This window comes from Juglans microcarpa x Juglans regia, chromosome 1D (genome assembly GCF_004785595.1).
Source record: "Juglans microcarpa x Juglans regia isolate MS1-56 chromosome 1D, Jm3101_v1.0, whole genome shotgun sequence".
NCBI classification, from domain to species: Eukaryota; Viridiplantae; Streptophyta; class Magnoliopsida; order Fagales; family Juglandaceae; genus Juglans; species Juglans microcarpa x Juglans regia.
In genome coordinates this window covers 2,259,938-2,285,780 of record NC_054594.1, presented here as the reverse complement: position 1 = coordinate 2,285,780, position 25,843 = coordinate 2,259,938, and the positions used below count along the sequence as shown (strand labels likewise).

The window sequence follows — 25,843 nt, the reverse complement described above, 5'->3', positions numbered from 1 at the left end:
CATTAATATTATTAAAAGCTTATTCTGGAGTCAACAATTCTTAAATATATGGGTATTATTAACACAAGAGACCAAAACATAAAGGGTAACAAACATGAATAATTTAATATATATAAACCAAAATTTTATTTTTTATTAAAAAATATATAGTATAAAAATATGAATAAAATAACTCTTAATTTTATTCATATGTTCTCAATAAACCATTATAAATATTGTTAGTTAGACTGCTTATAAATGGTCATGATATCTTCTTCAAGCTAGAGCTCTTTGAAAATTATCTATAAAATTTATATATTAGTTTAAGATAATACCTCATATTTATTTTATAGATAAGAAATTCTACAATATGATGAATCACGTTAAAATACAGTATAATATAAAATTTTACGTTCAAATTATATATTTATATTTAGGACTCGTTTTAACATTTAGAATATTTTTAGATTTTAAAAATAAATAAAAATTAAATAAAAATATTATAAAGTCAATAAATATATTTAAATATAATTTTTTAATATAATTTTTGTTTTAAAATTTTAAAAAATTATATTATTTTTTATATTTTATTCGTACGTTTTAAAAAAATTTAATAATTAAGTAATAATTGAAAAAAAAAAGAAAAAAATAATTTATGTTTGAGTGATATAGAAATATCAAAATATAAAAGAATGGCCGATTAGACAAGACCTTAGTATTTACTTAGAATTATAATATTGCAATAATTAAGGAAAATAGCCTCGATGCGCGCCACGTGTATTTTGTTTTTAATATATATTGGGAACGCGATTTTTAAAATATTTTTCCTTAAAATAAAATAATAGTTTCTATTACAGATCCCACCCTTTAGCTTTCTCTCTCTCTCTCGCACCATTGTTAAAGCTTCCATTCACTCCGAGACGAACCTTTCCTCTCTCTCTCTCTCTCTCTCTCTCTCTCCGTAGCTCATTTTAAATGCAATTCTCGAAGAATTCCAAATCCATCATCCATAAGAATTGCGATGCTCTGACCTTGAATTGCCAGTGAATTCCAGGCACCTCTGCTTTTGGGAGGTTATCGGATGGGTCTCTGCATCTCCCAGCCCTCCGCAAATCCCAGCCCCTCTTCTCTGGAACTTGATCTTCAACCTGTCCAGGACAAGTCTATTCCGGTTCAGAGTAACTCCGTCCCCGCCAAGGATGGCACCAAAACAACTTCCAGCTCCGCCAATGGCGAGAGCCAAAACCCTGCCGGCCACCAGAACGGGAAGAAATCTCCGTTCTTTCCGTTCTACAGTCCCAGTCCGGCGCACTATCTCTTCTCTAAGAAGTCTCCGGCGAGATCTCCGGCAAATGTGAGCTCCAACTCGACGCCTAACCGGTTCTTCAAGCGGCCGTTCCCGCCTCCGTCGCCGGCGAAGCACATACGGGCAGTGCTTGCGAGGCGACACGGCTTGGGGAAGCCGAACGAGGCATCGATACCGGAAGGGAGCGAGGCGGAGCACGTGAGCGGGCTAGACAAGAGCTTCGGGTTCTCCAAGCACTTCGGGAGCAAGTACGAGCTGGGAGACGAGGTTGGGAGAGGGCATTTCGGGTACACTTGCGCCGCCAAGTTTAAGAAGGGCGAGCTCAAAGGCCAACAGGTCGCCGTAAAAGTCATACCCAAAGCCAAGGTTCGCCTTAATTTCATGTCTAGAATTTTCGCTCTTATTATTCTGGATTTGTTAGTTACTTCACATGAATAGATAAGTTAGTGAATTGTGGTTTCTGAAAATCTGGATCCGTCAGCAGGATTTAGCTTGTAATCTGGGTGGGAAACGCAAAAAAAAAAAAAAAAAAAAAAAAAAAAAAAAAAAAAAAAAAAAAAAAAAAAAAAAAAAACTTTGCTCCCTGTGAAAGAGAGCGATTTTATTCACTGTAAGAGTGGTTTGTCAGTGGTTTCTTGCATTATATGTAATGGTCTTTGATCGCTGTCAGATGTTTTTATTTGATTAAGGTGGGAAGTGGGGGGTCTGACATGATTGGAGTTTAGATTTTCTTTAAATAAAACTGGCGCTAGTGGCCCAACCATGACGTGGGAGATTTGATTATGATTATTATTACTTTTGTTGTTAAGTAGAAGTATTTGGTCAACCAATTCTCGGGCTTGGCTACGGAGTATTAGGCTTTAGAAGTAGCCAATTAGATTTAAAGGTTTAGTCCTACAATTGAGTTTTCTTCTTCTTGTTTATTGGTATGAAAGTAATGTCTGGTTTAGACAATTTTTTCATTCCAGAGGAACGAGTAATTCTTTTACCTTTAGTTACAGAAAATATGGAAGAGTTAATTTTTACCATGAACCTGTCATATATTATTTTAAGATTTTTTTAATTTTCCCTAATAGATAGTGAAGTCTGGAAAAATATTCTGCTGCATTACTTGGGTAATTATCACACAATTTTGAAATTTTTGAAAATAATTCACCTGTATTGGGGGGAATGCTGTGAATAAATGCTCTTTCAAATTAGTTCAAGGGACTTGCAGAATGTTCAAGAAAGAGATATGAACAGTTAGTAACTTGTGCTAAAAGGTTTCGCTCGCACAGGCTTTCCATGTGGGAGATCAACATAGTTAGGCCCCATTTGGATGTTGAGATGGTCTCATCCCATCTCATTTCATCTCATCTCAACATCCAAATACCACTAAAACATACTTTTCAATTTCAAATTTTCAACTTTTTATCTAATTATTACAACTTTACTAAACTTCCAAATAAAATACAAAAAACAATTCAACTTTTTCAAATCCCAAAACAAAAATAAAATTAAAAAATTATATTCTAACAATATTTTAATTTTATAATTTTTTATTCAACTTTTTATTTCTCATTTTCCAAAACCTCATAAAACATCTGAATTTAAATTATTTCACTACTATTCACAAATTATTTCACTACTATTTACAGATTTCTCATCTTATCTCAACATGCAAAAAAAGTGTATGTCATCACAATGTTACATAGACAAGAAATGGTCCATTCTACCTCTTCTTTTTTTTTTTTTTTTTTTTTTTTTTTTTTTTTTTTTATATGACCCATGGTTTACAAAAAAATATGCTTGTACATTTTATTACAAATTTTACACTTGCTACTAGTAAACCAACTTTTGGTCATTGCCGCATCTTCCTTTAACAGGTTTGTTGTCTGTATTGTTAATTGATCCGTTGTTCCTTGCATTTCATTCAACTTGCTATTTTTGGCATCGGTGGGACTGGAACAAATTTGTATAGTGTATAGCACTGTAAGGTGCTGTCTTTTATATTTTGTTACTGTCTAAATTGCTTATCATTGTTTTCATCATTTTTGTTAGATGAACACTGCCATTGCCATTGAAGATGTGAGAAGGGAGGTAAAAATATTGAGAGCATTGACCGGGCATAACAATCTAGTACAGTTCTATGATGCTTATGAAGACCACGATAATGTGTACATAGTAATGGAGTAAGGCTCTTGCTGCAACCCTTTCATCGAATCAGATCCCGCTCTTAATATTTTATAGGAAAATGCTTGAGCTGCAACATTCAGTACTACATAGATGTACAAACTGACGTGGTACTATCTTGTGGTAGCAACATGCCGGTCAATTTTGAAAAAAAAATAGAATCATGTATTGATTGATGAGACACTGACACATGTAGTTGTTAGTGTCACATCAATTTGTATCCCTTTGTGGTACTAATGTAGCAGACGTACTAAAACCCTATTTTACAACTATTGGAAAATATTTTTTATTTTCTTCTTTCTCCAGTGGGAAGACTCATCCGCAATTGATATGAAATTTTATTTTAACGAACTATGATAAATTGTCATGCATCTCTTAGGTTTTGCGAAGGAGGGGAGCTTTTAGACAGAATACTCTCAAGGTATTTCTTTCTTTGCTAGTAAGACCCAATACTCTTTGAGCCTATTAAATTTGATGGATAAGGAGAGCAAAGGAAACTTATGAAAGACAAAGTTGATCAGTAGCTTATAAAGCTCTCATGTGAAACTCAACTCTCTCTCTCTCTGTGTATCTAATGTCATTGTTCCTTTTCTTCTGCAGGGGCGGGAAATACACAGAAGACGATGCAAAGGCTGTCATGATACAAATATTAAATGTTGTTGCATTTTGCCATCTCCAGGGTGTGGTGCACCGTGATCTCAAACCTGAGGTGGGGTATATTCTATTCTTTAAGTAACTTTAGAAATTAGATTGATTTCTGCTGGAGTCCACCTTTAGATAGAGATTATTCCTTTGATGTAATTGTCTCACAGTAAATCCTTCTAGATGGCTCTAATACATCCCCACCCCGCACCCCCCCTAGAGAGCAAGAATAAACAGAGAAATTAGTTTGTAAATGCCGGCAGCCTGCAGTTTGCCAGGGTGTATGTGATATGGAAGCTAAGTGAGCATAGATTTTATCTGATGTAGTTAATTTAATAAATCGGCTGTTCAGCGATTCTTGTAAAAAATAACTTCAATGTTTCTTACCGCATGTGGTTCTTGAGCTCAGGTTTTGTTTTCATTGATTTGTTCTCACCTATGTATAGTTATTTGCTGCATCAGAATTTCCTTTTTACATCAAAGGATGAAAGCTCACAATTGAAGGCCATAGATTTTGGCTTGTCAGATTTTGTGAAACCAGGTTTGTCGTCATCGTCTTAATACCTCTGCATGCTGTTTTGTAGCTCGTTGAATGTGTCAATGGTTTAAAGTGTTTCAAATGCTTTGCAGATGAAAGGCTTAATGACATTGTTGGTAGTGCATATTATGTAGCTCCAGAAGTTCTGCATAGATCATACAGTACAGAGGCAGATGTCTGGAGTATTGGTGTAATAGCTTATATCCTGTTGTGTGGTAGCCGACCGTTTTGGGCCAGAACTGAATCTGGGATCTTTCGAGCTGTATTAAAAGCTGATCCAAGTTTTGATGAACCACCTTGGCCCTCATTGTCTGTTGAGGCTAAAGGTTTTGTTAAGCGCCTATTGAATAAAGACCCACGGAAACGAATGACAGCTGCTCAAGCTCTAAGTATGGTGCCTCATCCACTGCCAAAAGTGCTCAGTTGTTGCTCATATGTACCTATAGTTGCTCAAGCGATTCTCTTGCAGGTCATCCTTGGATTAGAAGTTCTAATGGTGTAAAAGTGCCTCTGGATATACTAATATTCAAACTCATGAAGGCTTATATGCGTTCATCATCTCTACGAAAAGCTGCTTTAAGGGTGTGTATACGATGCCATTGGAGATGAATATTGCACTCATTGTTATTTTGCTTGGAAAAAAAGATGTGTTTAGTGTGTAAAATTAACTTTCTCCTTTTCATTTTTTGTCACAGGCACTATCTAAAACATTGACAGTAGATGAGCTATTTTATTTGAAGGAGCAGTTTGCACTATTGGAACCAAACAAAAATGGCACCATAAGCTTAGATAATATGAAAGCGGTTGGTTTATTTATATAAGCTTTACATTTAAAACTGGATGTTGTAAGTTATGGTCTCACTCTTTAGCTGTTATCAGGCCTTGATGAAAAATGCCACGGATGCTATGAAGGAGTCACGTGTCCCTGATTTTCTAGTGTCGGTAGGAAGATTCAACTGAAATGGATGCGACAATTATCTTTCTTTATTGTTCTACTTTAATGGCAAGTTGTGATGCCTCTTTTGGTTGCAGCTTAATGCATTACAATACAGAAGGATGGACTTTGAGGAGTTCTGTGCAGCTGCACTAAGTGTGCATCAACTTGAGGCTCTTGATCGGTGGGAGCAACATGCTCGTTGTGCCTATGAAATTTTTGAGAAGGATGGAAACAGAGCTATTGTCATTGAGGAGTTGGCCTCGGTACGTTTGGTTCAAAAATAAAATAACTGTGCATGTAAGCATGTCAGCCTGTGTGCCTCGGTATGTTTACTTATATTAGCAATGTGCCACTCTATATGTCACTTAACAACAACAGAAGGATGCATATTGAGGAGGTGTAGATTGGAGAATCAAGTATTTCAGATATCATTTTCCTTTTGGCTGCAATGCGAATATTTGTGCTATTGGGAAAGTTGGTCAGGATGTTTGTATAACTGTGTTGACATGTACTGGGATTGATCATAGCTGCTTCTGAATTTTGATCCTGTAAACACTTTTTTCCATGGTTCTCTTCTTCCTTCTCTTCCCTCCCCCCCAAGCTGTGCTACATTTAATTTCTTAATGGAGTTGTGAAATCATTGTTTTGGATCACAGCTTAAGAGTGTAAAACGAGTTAGTAGCTTAGTAATTTGCTGAACTTGCAAAAACTTATTTCCATTTCTGAGGTAATTGTTCATAAATGGTTTATTTAAGACCAAGTTTGGGCTAACCTTGATTTGGTCCATATATGATGGTCTGTGTTGTATTAATGAACCTTAAGGGTGATTGTCAAGTGATCCCTCTGGTTGATTATCTGGTTGATTATTAACTATTTAAATTGATCTGATTGCCTGAGTTAACTTGGTTTTTAAGAGTGCTTTTGATATGAATTAGACGTTTTATGTTCATTAAGTTCAATGTTGAGTTTCCTAATTTCTGTTAATTGGTTTGAAATGCAAACCCATCAACATTCTGTTGGCTTATCCATTTTTCGGAAGTTTTACTGCTGGTTTTCTCATTAAAATTGGAATATGAACAAAATACTCTTGCATTTTCTCTTTGATTCAGTTTGTTGTTGGACATGGGTGAAGAAACAGTGATGTTTGCATTCATCTTGTCAACACACATGATGCAGACTGACCTTTTATCTTTTTGCACATTTTTTCAGGAACTTTGCCTTGGCCCTTCAGTCCCTGTTCATGCTGTTCTTCACGATTGGGTTAGGCATACTGATGGAAAGCTGAGTTTTCTTGGGTTTGTCAAATTGTTGCACGGTGTATCTAGCCGAACCCTGGCAAAAGGTCAATAACAGGTTCAAAATCCATGCTAGAGAACCCATGCTAGAGAACCAAGAAGCATTAGTTGTGCTATGCTGTCCTGACCTGCAAAATGGCTGGTCATGGGGGATTGAGGCACTTTCTAGGCCTTTAATATTCATTGATAATTTCCATTCCAATTGTGATCAGCACAGTCAGTTTGGACTATTTTCATCTCAATGGACTTGGCTTGCGTACAGATACTCAGGATTGGAGGTGACCCCTGTGCTCCTTCAAGCCAAGAAGTCGATGAGTTTTGTGTTTCTTCTGTAAAGCTTTACGTTAGTTGCAGGTGAGAATATTTATCAAATGGTTGTTGTTAATCTTCTGACATATTGGAATTGTCTGACATATTCAAAAGTTGTGTTAGATTATACTCCATGTTTAGTTCTTTTTAATCATACGTTCCTTCCCATCTTCACTCCTCTGTCCAAAGCTAAATGTCATGTAAATCATAGTTGCATTTTCTGTTTAGAGTTTGTTTTAGCAAGTCTATCTGGCTTGGACAGAATGATTTTCTGCTGATTCAGTTTGAGATTATGGGTATTCTTTTTTTGAAGGTGGAATTGTCTTAGACTCTTCTGTTACAGATAATAACTGACAAATCAACACCACATGCAATGAATTTACGGGGAGTTTACAGTGATTGTATCATTGTTAGTCTGCGTCATGTTTAATAAAATAAGTATGCATGTAATAATCATAATTATGGTTAAATTGTATGCAGAACGATTCATAAATATTGGTATGAAGTTTTTTCGGAGACACTTAAGTTTATAAGCACTAAGGTATCGTTTGGATTCGAAGATGAGTTGAGATGGGTTGTGAATAGTAGTGAGACGAGTTGTGAATAGTAGTGAGATTTGTGAGTTAAAGTTGATGAATAATAATGAATAGTAGTGAGATGAGTTGAAATAAGTTGAGATGACTTGTGAATACAAACTGAGCCTAAATCTCTCTCTCGGGGGCAACCTTTTTTCTTCCTACCTAAGACGGTATATTTCGTCTTTTTATTTTTATTATTATTTTTAATTTTTTGTTGGGCATATTATCATATTAAAAACGTTCACTTCTCTTATTATTTTCAGCACTTTGTATTTTTCTGCAGCATGTACGCCTCAGTAGCAACTATATACATGATTTCTTGTTCTCTTTTTTATATCTACAAAAGAACAAGATGACTCCATGGGATAAGATCAACCTACAACCTCATCCTCTTTTTTATTAGTAATTGAATAACCAGTTAACCGGTATCCGGAATTCTATTAAAATTTTCAATTATATGCCCTGATCTGATGGAATAAGTTCTGGGCTCGCAATTTTTCATCAGTTGGTAAACTGTACACTCCCCCTCCAATGTTGGTATTTGAGACTGTTCAACTGGGCCGGGTTTTTTCCTGGCCCGGTCCGGAACCCAGAAAATCGGGATCCAGTTTCGAGTTTCGGCCCGGATTTGATCCGGGCTGGAACCCGGGTTGGAAAATCCGGACCTATCCGGCCCGGATACGGGTTACAAATCCCGGGTACCGGGTTTTAAACCTGGTACCTAGGTTTTAAGATTCGTAAAAGAAACCCCCCCCCCCCCAGTCTGTCTTTCTCGATCTCTCTCTCTCCTTTCTTTCTCGTTACACTTGCTAAAAAAACCCTAAGTTCGTGCCTCCTCGCTGCGACTCCATTGCCACCGCCACATCTCCGTCACGGTCGGCCTTTCCCTAAATCCCTGCCTTTATCGTGACCCCGTGAGTTTGTCTCTCTCACTCTCACTCTCTCTCTCTCTATCTCCCTCTCTCTCTCTCCATTGGATTTCTGGGTTTGGCTTTCCAAGAGAGAAAAGTATCATTTCTGCATATATATGATCTGGTAGCTCCAAGATAAAAATTGTTGTTCACAATCGTTAGTCTAGGACTCGGCCTGATCTGGGTTTGGGTTGAAAATTATTTGAGTATCTTTTGTTGGCTAATGGATGATGCTTCCTCTTCTGCTCAAGTAGTGCTGATTGATTTATATGTTCATCGAACAAAATCATGTATAAGGTGGGTTTATTATAAACCGTTTATATGGCAGTGTTGATTTATCACTAGGCCTTCATAAAGTCATTAGGCCTCTAAAATATGGGTTTTAAGTCACTAGGTTGCATACGGTAGATTTAAATAAAATGAGAAGGAGTTTGTCAAATGCTCGAGGCATATCTGTTTACAGAACATTGAAAAATTAAAGAAAAAGTGAAATATAAGTAATACTCACTATATCCAAAGCCATATGTACACGGTGCCTCCAATCTAGTTTTGTTGTGTTCCTCTATAGTAAGCGAAACAAACTTCCACTGCATCAATTAAATATAGATATGTGACACCCATCAGCACAAGTGTTACACCACGTTCTTGGAAAGTTCCCCATCAGTATTGATATTGTTACATAGGTAAACATGAGAAGAATATATCACAAATGCATGCAATATAGAGTTCTGAAAAGGAGAGTTGAGAATGTACCGTGGATCACAAATTACTCGAAGATCTCCACAAACCTGATTGTGGAGATCTTCGAGTAATTTGTCTTTAATTTTTGCTTTCTTGATCCATTATTGTCTTCTGGTTGTTGGATGTATACTCGGGCTATATTTTAACCATTTTGTTTTGAACTGTGTTCTTGTTTTTTCTCGTTGGAAAGTTCCACTGGAAAGAACTCTGTAACAATGCAGAGATGTTCATAAGAAGTTACAGCTCCCATAAAGAGCAAAATATTTGGATGTCGAAGTCTTTTCATAAGAGATACCTTAAAAAATAAAGCCATATTTTAATATCAGTGTTCAACAAAAATATATTCGCAAAAAATGGAAAGATATGACTTCATATGGGTTGGTGTAAAAAAGTACAGGAAAACAAAAAATTCAAGCTAATAAATTTTTTACGTTCCAATTACGTTCCAGCATCTACAATAACAAGATAACTACTAGAAGGCAAACCTCTTGTCTGAAAGAAAGTAGTATATCATCTGAATATTCTTGCTTGGCGAATACCTTTATGGCAACATCCTGCAATAATATAGATATAATTTCAATCACACAAGTACTGGAGGACGAATATTGGATCATTTTAGGAGTTCATTGTCTCCTGAAACTGTCGAAGCCCTCATTTGCACCCAAAATTGGTTAAGGACCAAACCTGTCGACATCTGAGAGTTGGAAGAATATGTACAGTCAATGGAACTTGAAGGTAAGTTTGAAACTTGAAATATTTTTTTAATATTTATCTATCTCGGTTTATTATCTATCTAACTTATTTTTTAATATTTTTTTAGATAATCATCTAGCTTTATTTTCAACAGAGGATGCTGTGAGTCTCTCTTCCCATTGATGCTGAAAAAAATTTAGAGTAAGTACTTTCTTCTTGCATAATCAAGTTTAGACGTGTAACTTGTGGGCATGTGGCAAACAGGATAGTACTATGTTCATGAATGTGCATTTCTGCCTTCATTTGAAAGAAAATTGATGCCAATATGTAAGCAAATTATGTTCATAGCAATTTATATTTTGTAATTAGTAAATTTTTTTTTTCAGGTTCCCTAGTTTCTCATGACGTGCTGATGCAATTAGTAAACACTTGAAGGACACAAAAGCAGCTGAATAGATGGCAATTTCAAACTTTCAATTGAAGCATTTTGTAATTTTCATATATTATAATTTTGTGTTTTGTAATGTAATGTAATTTAATTTAATATGTAGTGAATTACATTATTGCATGCATTTCGATCACTTTTAACAGTAGTAGAGGTTAGAAGTACTACTACTTGATCGATCACTTTTAACAGTAGTATTATCATACTGGAATATGGAATATATTACATGTACATGATCATCTAATTTCAAATTAAATATATATATGACCAACTTTTCAGTAACATAGGCTTTTAGATTTAAAAAAAAAAATTTGAGCTTTATTTTTTTTTATTTTTTTGAAAAAAATAGATACTGTAGGCTTTTATTTAAAAAAAAAAAAAAAGAAAAAACTGGGTTGAAGCTGGAACCCAGATTTCCGGGTTGTAGAAACTCGGGTTCATCCAGGTTCCAGCCCGGGTCATAACCCTGGTCGAAACCCGGCTTAGGTTTGAAGCTCGGGTTCCGGGTCGAGTATACCTGGAAATCCGGTCCGGAACCCGGATGAACAGTCTAATGGTATTGTAGTTTAACATCATGCTAATATGAAATTACCATTGCATCCCTATGTTAAATGAGCATGGTAGCTAGCAATCTATATATGCGAGCTGGGCTGTGTATATTGAAGATATGTGAATAGTTTAGGTTAGATGAACTATAATAAAGCAGGGGCGCCCTTAGTGGGCGTGCCCCTGCCACTTCCCTTATTGGGATGCTAGGCAAAACACCTGGCATTATTCCAGGCGTTATGCCTAGAGTTATGGCCGTAACATTAGCCAACCAACAGTTACCATACGAGGACTGATTTTCCCTGACAGAGATCATCTTGGCATTTGGGAGTCTTTCTGTATAGTGAATGAAAATTCTTAGGTTGTGGGCATATTGAGCGTGTCTCTAGATTTATCTACGTAGTGCGCACACACACACTGGATGAAGGTAAAATCAGAGGTTTGAACACTAGATTTACTTGTGGAACAACTACACAGATAATACCATTGGGAACAACTACAGACACTTTATGTCCAATCATTCTGGATAACGCTTGCATCCTCTGTATTACCGCGGCTGCTGGCATAGAGTTAGTCGATGCTTATTCCTCAGATACCTTCATTGCTTCTTCTCCGGGAAAAGAAGTTCACGACCCGTAGGCCTTCTACCTCCATGTGGCATTGCTTCGTTAGGCTTTCGCCCATTGCGAAAAATTCCCCACTACTGCCTCCCGTAGGAGTCTGGGTCATGTCTTAGTCCCAATGTGACTGATCATCCTCTCGGACCAGCTACTGATCATCACATTGGTAAGCTATTGCCTCACCAACTAGCTAGTCAGACGCGAACCCCTCCTCAAGCGGATTTCTCCTCTTGCTCCTTAACCTACGGGGTATTAACAATCGTTTCTAGCTGTTGTTCCCTTTCTAAGGGCAGGTTCTTACGCGTTACTCACATGTCCGCTGTGTATATTTACATAAATTCTAGCATTGGTATCAGAGTAATAGTTAGTTGTTCCAAGTGATATATATGTCTCTGTTTTTCTTGTTCATGTAATACTGATATTTTTTTTCTTACGTTCTATGAATCTGATCATGTGTATAAATAATGTGATGAGTCTATGTTTATTAAACATTTTTGAGACTGTTAGAAATGCCATGATCTCTTATCGTAAGTTTTTATCTCCGTTTACATGAACATTGCGCCATTACTAGATGTATTTGACTATATGGATTTTTTTTATGCATTCATCTATCGATTTGTATATATATTGTATTGCATTTATGAGAATACAATATATGTTGAGATTCACCAAGTGACGTGCACCATGACGCTACTCACAGTGTTGTTACTCACCAGGTGCTGCGTGCACTGTGGTGGCTCACCACACGGGTGCTGCTCGCATCGCGTAGTGCTGAGCGCACCGTGTGGTGCTAAGCTCATCGTGTTTGGCAGTTTGCATCATGTGGTGCAACAAGTAGAATGGTGTTGCACGCATCGTGCAGGGCTGCTTGCATCATGTGGTGCTGTGTGCATCGCATAGGACCCGCATGGGCCAGCTGTGCACACGGCATGATGTTGCATGCTGTCAAAACCTCATGTTTTATGGCCCACGGCCAAGCTGCCAGCCATGCCATGACAAGCCTAGATGGGCCCATGGTTGATGCCTTGAAGCTGTCACTGACAAGTCTGGACAGCCCCACGGCCCATTCCTCAACACTGCTGCTGACATGCCCCTACAGCGCCACGGACAAGGCTTGGACACTGTCACTGACATGCCCTGACAGCCCCTCGACACTGTAGCTAACATGCCTTGACAGCACCATAGCAGCCCCACATGCATGCCATGGCCCCTACCATGATACACCCAGGACGCCCAGTTAGGCTAGTGACAATATTAGGGACCTCGGTCTAGTCCCTAAACATTAGGGGTCCGCAACTCGCCTTGTCTTTGTGATGACTGATTGCGTGTTACCAACTTGCTTGGTCTTGACCCAATAATGGCAATGAAGGGTTCTTAGGTCGATGAATGTATGGTGTTTAGTGGTGAAATGATGATGATGAGTTCGGGTGATCTAAGTTATGATTTGGTGTGTTTGACATAATGTGGAGCGGCTTGAAGGTTGCCCTTGATGTTGAGGCCACTTGGATGATGCTTAGGGTTGGTATGGTGAAGTGAAATAGGGTTTTAGGTGGTGGCTAAGGGGGATTACGAAATTGGAAAGTGATAGACTAGGGTTGGAGTCTAGGATGGGTTCTAGGGTTTAGAAGGAGGAATTGATGGTGTTTGAATGAGTCTAGGGTTGTTCCTTGACTTTAGAGATTGGCTAAGGTAAGATGAGGAAGGTCTTTGGTGGGAATGAGTGATTTTAGGGATGTTCCTAGAATTAAGGATTTGAAGATGGGAGATAGAATTTGAATATGACAAATGGATGAGGATCTTTGGTAGGATTTGGAAAGATGGAGATGAGGGAGCTATGATTCCTAAATTTTAGGAATTAGTTTAGGGATTGATTGGGTTTCGGTTTTGGAAATGGAAGAATGATTTGGAGATGGTTGACTTGAGTGATTCTAGAAAGTGGGTGATTTTAGGGATTTGGTTATTTAAATGATGGAGTGATTTTAGGGATTGGATTTTAGAAGATGAGATGAAGAGTACTAAAAAGTAGGAATTATCTTGTTGGACTCTAAGGTTTCAGTTAGGGTTTAGCTGGATGGAGGGATGCTAGAGTTAGGGTTTTTAAAGTTTAGGAAGTCCTTACAGAAGGTTAGGGTTTCCAACTAAGGCTAGAGATGTTTATGGAATGATGTAGGCAATGAGAATTTCAGTTAGGGCTTAGTGTGGATGGAGGGAGGTTTACTTTGGAAAGTGGCAAATATGAGAAATATGGGATTGGAAAGATGGAGGCTTAGGGAATTTTGGCTATGGCAATTGGTGGAATATATAGAAAGTGGATTTGGTCTTAGATGACAAAGGAAAGATGAAGACTATTTTTGGTGTTTATAGATATTTGGGAAATCAAAGGATATGAAGACTATGGCTTAGGATATGTTTGAAATGTAAGAAAATGCCAAGGAAAATATATGAACAACTAGAAAAGATAAGAACAACAATGTGTATTTTTTATATTTTTGAATAGAGAATGGAAAACATGCAAAAAGATGGATAATTGAAAGAAATGAATATTGAATGGAAAATAAACAAGAGATTGATAAAATGATAGATAAGTGGTTCAACACCTATTCATGAATTGCAAGGTGATGAATCGAAGATAGATAAAATGATAACACATATTCACAAATTGCAAGGTGTAAATCATCTCTTTGGGATTCACGAATGACACCCAAAAAGCTCAAGTGCAAAAGCATCTAAAGTGTTCACAAGAACAATCCAAACCGTTCCATAAAGGAAAATATCAAATGATCAAAAGATGTAAAATGAAATATCTAAATTCCTATTTAAAGCAATAACATAGGTGGAAAAATCCTAAAAGGTCCCCTTGTAAAATAGGTCTTGGGCGGGTTCCATGATAGCCTGTGGCTAAGTTGGCCCTTGGTGGCCTTGGCTGGCCCATGGCATGGCTGGCATGCGTGTGGCTGACATGGCCCAGGCAAGGGGCCTGAGCGCTGGGCGTGTGGCTAGCATGGCTTGGGTGCTAAGGCGTGTGGCTAGCATGGCCTGGGTGCTAGGGCGTGCTACTGGGGTGCGTTGGGCTAGGCGCATGGGGCTGCTGGCTTGTTGGCATGGCCCAGGCAAAGGGCTTGGGCACTGATCCTACGCTGGGCTACTGCTGATGTTGATGGGCGCGTGCGCAAGGCTTGGGTGTGCTGTGCCGCTCACGGGCTGCTGCTACGCACTGCTGGCATGTTGTGCGTTGGGCGTGTGCGTGATGGCCTGCGCGTAGGCAAGACTATCACTAGCCTCGCTGGGCGTCTTGGGCCATGGCACGCTTGCGGGGCTGTCATGGGCATGCCATGGTTGGGGCCATGGCATGCCTGCGGGCTGTCTTGGGCATGCCAAGGCTAGGGTCATGGCATGCCTGCGGGCATGTCCTAGGCATGTCATGACAGAGGTCATGAGATGCTTGTAGGGCTACTGTGGTGCTGTCAAGGCATGTCAGCGACACTGTCAGGGTGTTGTCAGGTGGGTGCCATGGCATGTTTGTGGGGCTGTCCTGGGCGTGCCATGGTAGAGGCCATGGCATGCCTGTGGGCGTGTTAATGGTCTGCTGATGCTACTGGGTAGGCTGATGGGCGTTGTGGCTGCCTATTGGCCATGCTGATGGGCTGTTGGGCATGCTTATAGGCGCTCGCCTGCAACTGGGTGCTCTGCTGCTGCTGAGTGTGCCATGACATGTCAGCGACAATGTCAAGGCATGTGCCATGGGGCTGTCAAGGCATGTCAGCTATAGTGTCAAGGAGCTATCATGGCATGTCAGCAGCTGTGTCAAAGGGTTGTCATGACATGTCAGCTGTTGTGTCGTGGGGCTGTCATGGCATGTCAGCAGCAGTGTCAATGGGCTGTCAGGGCTGAGCCATGGCATGGTCAAAAGGGAAAACGTGAGCCACGTTCTAATTGACCCATGCCATTATTGCAATCTTTATAGGGCATACACTATACCCTTAGGAAAGTATTCCAAAGCTAGGCTTGACCTCAAAAGTGGCCCGATCTCGACTACCCATGCATACCTAGGACCTTGTCTTAGGGCGATTTTTATTTGAGTCTTGTCAGACCAGGCCAGGGCGCGCGCAGCGCCCAGGCACCTTGCCTGGGCCATGCCAGTGTGGCCATGCAACAGCCCCAGCGTGCAGCCATGAGGCCAACATATGCCAATTTAGGCCATGTCATGGGCCAGCCTAGGCCACCAAGGGCCAACATATGACACGGGCCATCATGAGGCCCACCCAAAACAAGTTTTACAAGGAGACCTTTTAGGGTTTTCCCACATATGTTATTGCTTTAAATAGGACCTTAGGCATTTCATTTTACATCTTTTGGCAAATTCTCTAAGTGAACGGATTATTTGTTTTGAGATCACATTTTCGGTGCTTATGCACTTGGGCTACTTGGGTGAAATCCATGAACCACAATGAGAGGATTAACACCTTGCAACTCGTGAATAGGAGTTGTCCATTTATTTATCTTTATTTCATCACCTTGAAATTCGTGAATATGTGTAATTCAAGTTTTTTCAATATATGAGAAGTTTCCTTTTATCATTGTGTAATTCTTGAATTGGTGTTGAGTTGTTCATCATTGTGTTCTTGAATGTTCATACGTGTTCATCAATTTTCCTTGGTGTTCATATATTTTCTTGAATAATCTCATCTCTCCAAACAATTCACACACCTGTCACATTACCAACCCTACTTTCCATAATTGACATTACCTCAGAATACAATTCTTCCATTTTTCACTTGATCTAGCCGAAATCCCACTTTCCATATAGGGTTTCCTAAACTTTAGAAACCCTAATTGTCTTCCATAAACCCTAACCACCTCTAAAGAGTCTCACTCAGCAACTTCCTTAATTTTAGGAAAGTTGACTCATCCTAATCACATCCCTTAATCCTAGGAATTTCCATCTCATCTCCAATCCCTTAAATCTCTCAAACCCTTCAATCCATCTAGTCAACTACGATCTTCTTCACATTGCCAAAACCGAATCACCCTTTCCATATTTGATCCTACATTTTAGGGATTACAATAACCAAGCCGCAAGGCCGGCCAACCCTAACCCAAAACCCTAAACTCACGCAAACCCTAATTCCATGCCCTTGAGTGTTGCCCTAGCCACTAAACCCTAACCTCACTTCTTCCATCCAAATCTAGCCTCCCTCATCTTCCAAATCCTAACAACTCATCCTATACTCCAACCCTAAGCCAACTCTTCCAATCTCGAAATCCCACTTAGCCACCATCGAAAACCATAGCCTAACTCCACCATACCAACCCCAAGCATCATCCAAGTGGTCCCAATATCAAGGGCAACCTTCAAGCCGTTCCATATTGCATTAAACACATCAAATCATTACTTAGATCATCTGAACTTATCATCATCATCACATCCATCACTAAACACCATACCTCCATTAACATAGGAACCCATCATTGTCATTATCGATCAAAGACCAAGCAAGAGGACTAAGGCAATCGGTCATCACAAAGAGAACCAATGTGAGGACAACATAGTGTTTAGGGACTAGACCAAAGTCTCTAACACGCGCACCATGGTTGCTGCACGCATCGCTGTGGTACATTGTCCACCACAAGCGCAACCTACCATGGTTGCTGCACGTTGTGACGTTCAGAGCACGCAGGCGAGTGCTCTACCATCCCGAAGTAATGTCGAGCAGCGGCGACTCACTAACATGGCGACTACTAGCTGTTGTGTTTTTGTGGTACTATTCACATGAACAGTGGCCAAAAATTGAGGTTGAAGACGATTGGTTTTTATAAAATGTGCTTTGGTCAGTTTTAGTTATTAAAAAAAAAGGGTGGGCTGGGCTTTTTTTTTTTTCTCAACCGTGCCCTAGATTTTTTTTTTTTTAAAAAAACAAGGCACAAGCTTGAAGTTTATTTTGGGCTTATAACCCTATTTTCTAGCCCCAGCCTTGAGTTTTAGTGCGTTAAAATGGAAAAAAGTGTTTTTCATGTGTTTTTAACCCATGACCTAGAGGGATCTAATAGGTAGGTGCACCACTGGGTTGCTGCTTCTTTTAGTGATATGTGGGGTTCTTATTTTATTCATAAACTAATTGTGCCGAGAAAAAAAAATTATGTTTTATTTTTTTATTTTTTTTTGGCATAATTATTTCGTTATATATATGATTGGTTTATAAAATTATCACTGGATTAGTGGGAGTATGGTTGAAATTAAATTATTTTTTTAGCGTCCCATATAATTTAAAATTGCGTAAAAATTATGTTGAAAGTTAATAATTAGGCATTGTGGCGCAAGAGATGATTAGGAAGCCTATCAAATTTTCGATCTTGCGATGAGAGGACAAGACATGAGGCTGTATATTTCATCACATTCATAGACGATTTTTCACGTTGTGGTCATGTTTATTTGATCTCTCATAAGTCTGAAACATTGGATTGCTTTAGACAAATGAGTTTGGTAGAGAATCAATTAGACAATAGTAGAAAGGCTCCAAGAACTGACCATGGACGTGAATATTTGTCTGAACAATTTAAAAGGCTCTGTGATGAAAAATGAATTAAAAGGCAATTGACGATACAATATACACTACAACAAAATGGCGTGGCATAAATGAGAAATTAGACACTGCTTGAGATGGTAAGATTGATGATAGCGCAAGAAAACCGACCGATATCATATTGTGGCACTTTTGATTACAACCTACATCCTTAACTGAGTGCCCTCCAAATCAGTGTTGTCTACTCCGTATGAACTTCGGACCAATGAGAAACCTAACTTGAATAACTTACGGGCATGGGGTTCAATGGGCTTTGTTCATGATTCTTTTCATAAATATGGGATGCTGAGTCCTAGAGGGAAGAAGTGTATCTTTATAAGATATATTGATAACTCTAAAGGATATGTTTTAATCAGTGAACAACCTGATGGAACAATATCTGAAATTGAGTCACGAGATGTGAATGATGAATTTTCAATTAGAGGTGAGGTTGATAGGAGTTTGGAACTTCAAGAACTTGTGGATCAAAAGGAAGCCACTCCAAGCATCCTAGTTGAAAACAATGAAATTTCTTAAACTCTTAGGAACAATGGGAGTGATTTAGCTCTAAGGAATAATATACCACTTGTTGGTTATCCGCAACAGCTTCAACCACATAGGAGCTCACGTGAAAATGTTCCTTGTCGTCAATTTGGAATTGAAGGGAAAATTTTCATGGTCGGGCTACAAGATGATGATGAGCCTAGAACAATCCAAGAGGTTCTCTCATCTTCTACTAAAGATTAGTGGATGAAAGCACTAAACCATGAGATGGAGTCTATGAGGGCTAATAAGGTCTGGGATTTGGTAGACCTACTGCAAGGCAAAAGGCCATTGGAAACAAATGGTTCTAAAGGTCAAATGTAAAGCGAAAGGGTCAATAGTCAGGTATAAAGCTCGTCTTGTGGCAAAAGAATATACCCAATAAAAGGGTGTAGACTATGAGGAAACCTTTTATCTAGTAGTAAAGTTTGCCTCAATTGGCCTGATTCTAGCCATTGTAACACATTTGGATTTAGAACTTTATCAGATGGATGTTAAGACGGCTTTTCTCAATGGAGAACTAGATGAAGAAATCTATATAGATCAACCTACGAGCTTTGTGGTCAAAGGTCAAGAGTGCAAAGTGTGCAAACTCAAACGATCTATATATGGCCTAAAGCAATCATCTAGATATTGGTATCTCCGATTCCATCGAGTCATTCTCTTGAATGAGTTTACGATGATCGCAAAAGACCATTCTATTTATATAAAACGGTCCAAAACGAGTTTTGTGTTGTTATCATTATACGCTGATGACATTTTTATGACTGAAAATGATAAAAGAATGATTGTTGCTACTAAGGAGTGGTTGTCCCTCAATTTTGAGATGAAGGACATGGATGAGAGTGAATATATTTTGGGAGTTAAGATCTATAGATACCATTCAAAGAGACTTCTGTGTTTGTCTCAACAGGCTTACATAAAAAGGTTCTTGAACGCTTCCAAATGAGTAATTGAGAAATTGTAAACCCATTGACGTACAACCCCACTGCTAAGGGCAATGCCTTATGCCAAGAAATGTGTCCTATGACTTCAAGAGAGATAGAGAAGATGACTCATGTTCCCTATTCTAGCACTATTTGTAGTTTGATATATGCAATGATGTGTACTCGACCAGATATATGTTATGCAGTTGGCTTGATTAGTAGATTCCAATTTAATCCTGGACTGACTCATTGGAAAGCAATCAAAATGATTTTTAGATATCTCAAAGGAACTGTAGGCTATATGTTATGCTATCAGGATTTAAATTTGCAGCTAAATGGTTACAATGATGCTGATTGGGGCAGTGACCTAAACGAGCGCAAATCGACAACTGGATATGTTTTCTTATTTAACAATAGTGCCACTACATGGAGTAATAAGAAACAACCATGCATATCTTTATCCACCATAGAGACATAGTACATAGCATGTTCAGTAGTAGTTCAGGAGGGTATTTGGTTAAGGAGGTTCCTTCAGCACCTTGATATCGACGTGAATTATTCTGATCCAGTGACCATTTTTTGCGACGGCATGGCTGTTCTCGCATATGCTAAGGATCCAAAGTATCATGGAAGAACCAAACACATTGATATATGATATTACTACATTAGAGATATGGTGGCACAAAAGGAAGTGATCCTGAAATATTTATCTACGAGTCGCATGGTTGCTGATCCCTTGACAAAGCCTATAGCAAAAGACACTTTTATGGCTCATGTTAGGAGTTTAGAACTGCGTGATTGTGATTATAATGCAGTTGACATAGTAATGTAAACTTTCTTTGGAGATATTAATGTAGTGTGATATTCTATTTCAGTTTGCCTTTATCATATTGTATGAATTATACACACACAAAAGGTATGTTAACAGGCTTAGAACGGCTCACTCACACGAACGATCACCTTTGGTGCTGCAAAGAGGAGTAAAGATGAGACATTGTATCACTTAATACTTGTCTAGAGAGGGATAAGTATGACATAAAAAGATATGTTGTTTTAGTGAGAACTAAGATGAGATTCATTATATTTAAGAGAACCGTGCATGGACACCCCACAATCCATATAGCCTATAGTAAGCCAGGGCGCCTTGGCGTCGAGCAAATGGAGAAACTTCGGTTAGACACAGAAATTGTGTCTAGATTAAGATCTATACGGTGTTTGATATGGACATACGTTTTTTGAGAAAGAGAGATATATCGTAGCATGTATTTCATACTACATGTGCATTTACGACTAGATATGAAAGTGAATGAATGTTTCACGTTTATTCACTGTGTGAGTCCTATATTTTATTTTTTGCCCTTCTTGACTTTTGACAATGTCATAAGATAGAGGTTTTGATGTTTGCTACTTTAGCATATTGTCTACGATCATGTTGGATACGGTCTAAAAAAGTATTGCTGGAAAAGCAGTTAGACTAAAATTGAGTGACATGAGGGCGAAGGGAAGACTATTCAACAACGTATTTTTCCGGTTGTGTTTGTTGACGCCAAACTTTAGCGCTACAATTTGGTAGTGATAAATTTTTTGAACACATTGCGATAACTTAGAAGCAATTAAAGCATAGTTCTAAAAAAAAAACTCAAGAGGGATCGAATATGCTTGATTAGATGCGATCGAATGAGTCTAGGGCAAACTAGATACTTTAGGGATATTGCTATGTTAGTCTTCTCTAGGAGAGATTTAGTATAGTTCTCTCACTAATTTTTTTCAAGGTGTACTCGGTGGTCGCACAACCTATTTGTTTGTATGAACGATATAGAGAATACGATGAGAGAGATATGCCTGGGGCATGCCCACTATGTGCGAGTGAGAGATGTAATAAAGTAGGGGGCGCCTTTAGTGGGCGTGCCCCTGCCACTTCCCTTATTGGTATGCCAGACATAACGCTTGGTAATATTTTGCCAGGCGTTATGGCCGTAACGTTGGCTGGCCCCTGCCACTATGTGCCCTCCATTCCTGGTAGAGATCATCTTGGCATTTGGGAGTCTCTCTGTTCTGTGAGTGAAAATACTTAGGCTGTGAGTATATTTAGTGTCTCTAGATTTATCTACGTAGTACACTCACACACCAGGTAAATATGAAATCAGAGATTTGAACATTGGATTTACTTGTGGAACAACTACATATATCTTTGAGATATTGCTTCTGCTGTGTATATTTACATAAATTCTAACATGAACAATCGCTGTAACATAACCAAGTTTACAATAATTGTCCTAGTCTTGTGTTTGTAACCACCTGTCGGAATGCCAGCTCTATAATTTCTTTTTTCGTAAGCAAAATGGCATAGCATGTGGGGACTGAACGTTGACAATAAGGAAGCATGCTGTAAACTTTTTTTCTGGTGCTTTTATTGCCAACGATCGATGGTCGTTTTTTGGAGCTGGTGCTTTGTCGTTTGACCATATATAGCCGACGGTACTGGTACTGCTTCTGAGGACTAAAGTTGTTGATCAAAAGTGAAACACTATGAGTTGTCGTCATAGAATGCAAGGTTGGTAACTTAGTAATTCGGACCTTAACTAGAAGTACTTCCAAATAGTTTTCCATTCTAGGGAACTCACTCAAACTTGATGACACATAACATTAGAGGTGGTGAAATGATAGATGGTACGGTATCATTCCTACTCTTAATCAGATAGATCCGGTTTGGACCAACATGAGCGCTGGACCGGACTAATGATTGGGTGATTCTGGAACAAAAATCTAAAACCGTCATTAAGAAGGGTCTAATCCAAAGACAGGGTCTAATCCAAAGGCAGGTAGGCAGGCTGCATGAGAATTTGATTGGCTAATGTCCAGCATACGTTGCTATGACTAGCTTTTGGGCTGGGACCGGTAGTGCCGGCCTCACAACCTGACACACAATCAACTAGGCAAAGGACCAAGGGGCATGCATGAATCTGTTGGGGAACCTTGACTGTGTCATCCAAAGGGTCGTCCACACTCCCCCTGTACCAGATAAATGCCCCCACCAAATGACGGCTACTCCTTGTAAAATATCAACCACTGACCGACCTAAAATGGGCTCTTTTTTAGCCGAGGGCTAAGGTTCCCTTCATTCTTATCCCCTCTAGTGCTCTCTCCCTCTCTTGATCTTTTCTCTCTTCTCTCGGTTTTATCGAAAGAAAGGGACCTTTGTATTTTATGTGCGGGGAAAAAAGGTTCAATTTTCAAGCATAATGGAAGTTTGTGCGTCCCCAGTTCGAACACGAAGTCCTCCTCCCATCCATTCAAAGCTTGAAATGCTGTACCCAACCTTTCCCTCATATGTGGGTCTTTTGTCCGAAGTACTATATTGTATCTAATCGATCAATTTAAACAATAATTGCCATCTACAACCGACAGATCTATTAATCAATCTTAAAATACAAACACTTTTGAATCATTAATTGCAAAATAATCACACTAATTAATTCCCATATATATTACACACACACACACACACCCAATTACCCAAATCATACGGAGATTAAGCTCAAACATCTGTATCTAATCCCACAAATACAAAAAAAACAAGAGATAAACACTAATACGAGTTAATATTCATCATGAGTGATGTAGGAAACATGCATTCAACTTGGACGTTTAACTTGTCCCCGGCCACTTGGAGGAGCGAGTCATGTGCTTGTGGGGCAGGCAGATGGTGGGGACGCGATCGCTTTTGATCCGTGAATCCACCCAAGTTGTTTTTGAAGCATGCATGTATGTAGGGTCGAGCAAGAAAGAAAAAAACAGATCAAGTTATTACTGTTTCTGACGATTAAGATTGCGGGCTGAGCTAGTTTTAATTCACATGCAGTCGGCACAAGCTAGAAAATTCTGGGATTATTGGAGGGTCGTAGATCGATCTCTTGGGTCCAAGCGGCCCGGTCCTGAATGTGCAAGTACCAGTAGGTCTGAGCCAGCGCGTCTGGGTCCATTAATGATATTGCACAATCCCCAGTACCTCCACTGCTGTGTTGTTCCCCAACCAACGCCGGCCTTTGCGACGTTGATGGCCCCGGCCTGCCAAAGTGCAAATACTCCTGCTTTTAATGATTCACTTTACGAATCAAAGCAGTGTTTGGTTGGCGAGAAAGTTGGAGAGAAAAAGTGAAAGGGAAAAGTAGTTTGGATCGAGGATCTATATATGAAAGTATGTAGAGAGAGAAAAACTCTTGTAGCCAGCAGCGATACACGAGTAGATTCCATAGGAGAAAGTAAACTGTAAAAGAGAGAGAAGGGAACCTGGGTGGGCCAACGACACCGTCAATGACGACATGGGCGACGTGTACACCCAAAGGTTGGAACTCCCTCGCCAGACACTGCGATAGTGCTCTCAAAGCGAATTTCCCACAGCCTGTCTCATTCAGTAATGTACATAGAAACATTAACAATATTAATATAATGGAAGTATAACGCATGTATACGATTTCTGTGTTGTATCTTTCGACATTGGCCAGGCAACAAAAACGGAATCTTCTAAATAGATCGTCCATGAATATACTGTAATCTAATTTTTAGAAAGAGGACTGATCACAGGGAAAAAGATCAAAAGGAACAAGAAATTACATAGCTCAGGGAATCCGGCAATGCCGTTAAGAGAAGCTGAACAGCCCGTGAATAGAATTGTCCCCTTTCCTCTTTCTACCATGCCCGGAAGAACCTTCCCGATTTTATGAAAGCAGAAAGTAAGTATATATAGATATAAAAGTTAGAATCAAATCAAGCCCAGGAAACTACAAGGGAAGAAAAGGCTACACATAATTAATTAAAGGCTTGGTTTTCCAGAAAATTAATGAAACATGGCGCCGAGGTTTGAAGAGTACTATAGGTATATATATATATACCTGTTGGGCGCAGTGGAAGGCACCAACGGAGGAGACGGCGAGGGACTTCTCAAAGGAGTCGATGCGAATGTCGGTGAAGTTGATGGGGTTCCAAGACATGGCCGGCTGGCCGTACGCATTGTAAACCAAAACCTCAACAAAACCCAGCGAGAGAACGCCTTCGAACGCCTCCTTCACGCTTTTGGAGTCGGAGCAGTCGATTCGTATCGCGAAAACTTGTGCTTTCTCCTCCCTCGCTATCTCGTCCGCAAACCTCGACAACCTCCCTACAAGTATATAACATTTTATTTGCACAGTCGATTATCAGCAATAAATAAGACATGGAAATTAAAAACGCTGAAAGCTGGAAAACAACTGTTTGATGCTTTTATAAAAAAATAAAAAATCTCATGTTCTGTATCGTTTATAGTTTGTTATATACAAGAAGAAGAGGGAATTTCGATATCTGATTATCACCTAAGTCACGAGCAAGGATGGCGACGGTGTAGCCCTCGTGAGCGAACTTACGAGCGATGGAGCGGCCGAGCTTCGGTCCCACACCGACAACGGCGGCGATGCCTCGGGCGGAGGCGCCGGAGCTCGCCATATTGCGCATCTTTGTTTGTATTATACACCTAGCTAGCTTAATGAGGAGTCGTCGAAACGATCGAGAGCAGCTAGCTAGCTAGGATGCGAGACAAACAAATAACACAAACCGGCTCGCAGCTAGCTAGTTCGATTTACATACGCAATCATACGTAGTCCTTAATTAATTGTGTTTCTTTTTAAGCTTGAGGGGAAGGTCGAAGATGGTGGCAGAGCTTAAACTCTCCACCGTCTGTCAGAGTACTGGCTGGCCTGTTGCCTAGCTCCCAGCTTGCAACAAGCGCTACTTAATTTCTTTTTGTTCTGTGCTTTGCCTCCATCTTTATATAAACACACACACACACACACATATATATATATATATATATATATGCTTGGCACCTCTCTCTCTTTCATCAGTTTCTTTAATCATTGAGCGGAAGAAAAAGTAGGGATGGGGGCGGAATAGAGACGACCGAAAGGGCGCCGTTGTACGTTTCATATTATTATTTAGGATCAACGGTCCAGATGTCTCACTCTTGTAAAACTGTGGGACTACTACTATATATGCCGTCTGTGGTGTGGCAAGGCAACTACCAATTAACTTGGTCTAGGTCAAGGTATCACACTCTTATATATCAGTCTC

General features: G+C 39.4%; 2 protein-coding genes and 2 long non-coding RNA genes across 5 annotated transcripts; 3 read left to right on the top strand and 1 right to left on the bottom strand.

The window, feature by feature from the left end:
- The first annotated feature begins 850 nt into the window (after window positions 1–850).
- Window positions 851–7,352, top strand: LOC121249403 (CDPK-related kinase 5-like). Its single transcript, XM_041148113.1, has 11 exons — window positions 851–1,651; window positions 3,326–3,456; window positions 3,837–3,878; window positions 4,058–4,166; window positions 4,562–4,640; window positions 4,730–5,026; window positions 5,107–5,219; window positions 5,333–5,440; window positions 5,517–5,579; window positions 5,670–5,837; window positions 6,784–7,352. Exons 1-11 carry the CDS (start codon window positions 1,061–1,063, stop codon window positions 6,922–6,924), a joined length of 1,842 nt encoding a protein of 613 aa, XP_041004047.1. The 5' UTR covers window positions 851–1,060; the 3' UTR covers window positions 6,925–7,352.
- A 2,741-nt stretch (window positions 7,353–10,093) lies between these two features.
- Window positions 10,094–10,670, top strand: LOC121250027. The gene is made up of 3 exons (XR_005937693.1): window positions 10,094–10,143; window positions 10,229–10,302; window positions 10,488–10,670. It is a non-coding gene; the product is annotated as an uncharacterized LOC121250027 (long non-coding RNA).
- A 2,669-nt stretch (window positions 10,671–13,339) lies between these two features.
- On the top strand, window positions 13,340–22,407 carry LOC121250039. Its single transcript, XR_005937696.1, has 3 exons — window positions 13,340–13,352; window positions 15,509–15,513; window positions 22,296–22,407. It is a non-coding gene; the product is annotated as an uncharacterized LOC121250039 (long non-coding RNA).
- A 782-nt stretch (window positions 22,408–23,189) lies between these two features.
- LOC121249861 (ribitol 2-dehydrogenase) lies at window positions 23,190–25,555 on the bottom strand. Of its 2 annotated transcripts, none has more exons than XM_041148700.1 (5): window positions 25,090–25,555; window positions 24,634–24,899; window positions 24,356–24,449; window positions 24,032–24,143; window positions 23,190–23,829 (listed from the first exon to the last, which is right to left on the bottom strand). In XM_041148700.1, the coding sequence occupies exons 1-5, from the start codon at window positions 25,226–25,228 to the stop codon at window positions 23,724–23,726; spliced, it is 717 nt and encodes a 238-aa protein (XP_041004634.1). In that variant the 5' UTR covers window positions 25,229–25,555; the 3' UTR covers window positions 23,190–23,723. The 2 variants fall into 2 exon arrangements, with proteins under 2 accessions (XP_041004634.1, XP_041004625.1); XM_041148691.1 differs by having other exon boundaries at window positions 23,190–23,809; window positions 25,090–25,552.
- Between the last annotated feature and the right edge of the window lie 288 nt (window positions 25,556–25,843).

What these genes read in the sequence shown, in the direction of transcription:
- LOC121249403 (XM_041148113.1), top strand. Translation starts at nt 1,061, where the DNA reads ATGGGTCTCTGCATCTCCCAGCCCTCCGCAAATCCCAGCCCCTCTTCT. An exon ending in AATGTGTACATAGTAATGGA is followed by an intron (nt 3,457 to 3,836) that starts GTAAGGCTCTTG and finishes TGCATCTCTTAG; the next exon opens with GTTTTGCGAAGGAGGGGAGC. An exon ending in GTCAGATTTTGTGAAACCAG is followed by an intron (nt 4,641 to 4,729) that starts GTTTGTCGTCAT and finishes AATGCTTTGCAG; the next exon opens with ATGAAAGGCTTAATGACATT.
- LOC121249861 (XM_041148691.1), bottom strand. Translation starts at nt 25,228, where the DNA reads ATGCGCAATATGGCGAGCTCCGGCGCCTCCGCCCGAGGCATCGCCGCC. An exon ending in CATCCTTGCTCGTGACTTAG is followed by an intron (nt 24,900 to 25,089) that starts GTGATAATCAGA and finishes ATATACTTGTAG; the next exon opens with GGAGGTTGTCGAGGTTTGCG. An exon ending in TGCCGGATTCCCTGAGCTAT is followed by an intron (nt 24,144 to 24,355) that starts GTAATTTCTTGT and finishes TGAATGAGACAG; the next exon opens with GCTGTGGGAAATTCGCTTTG.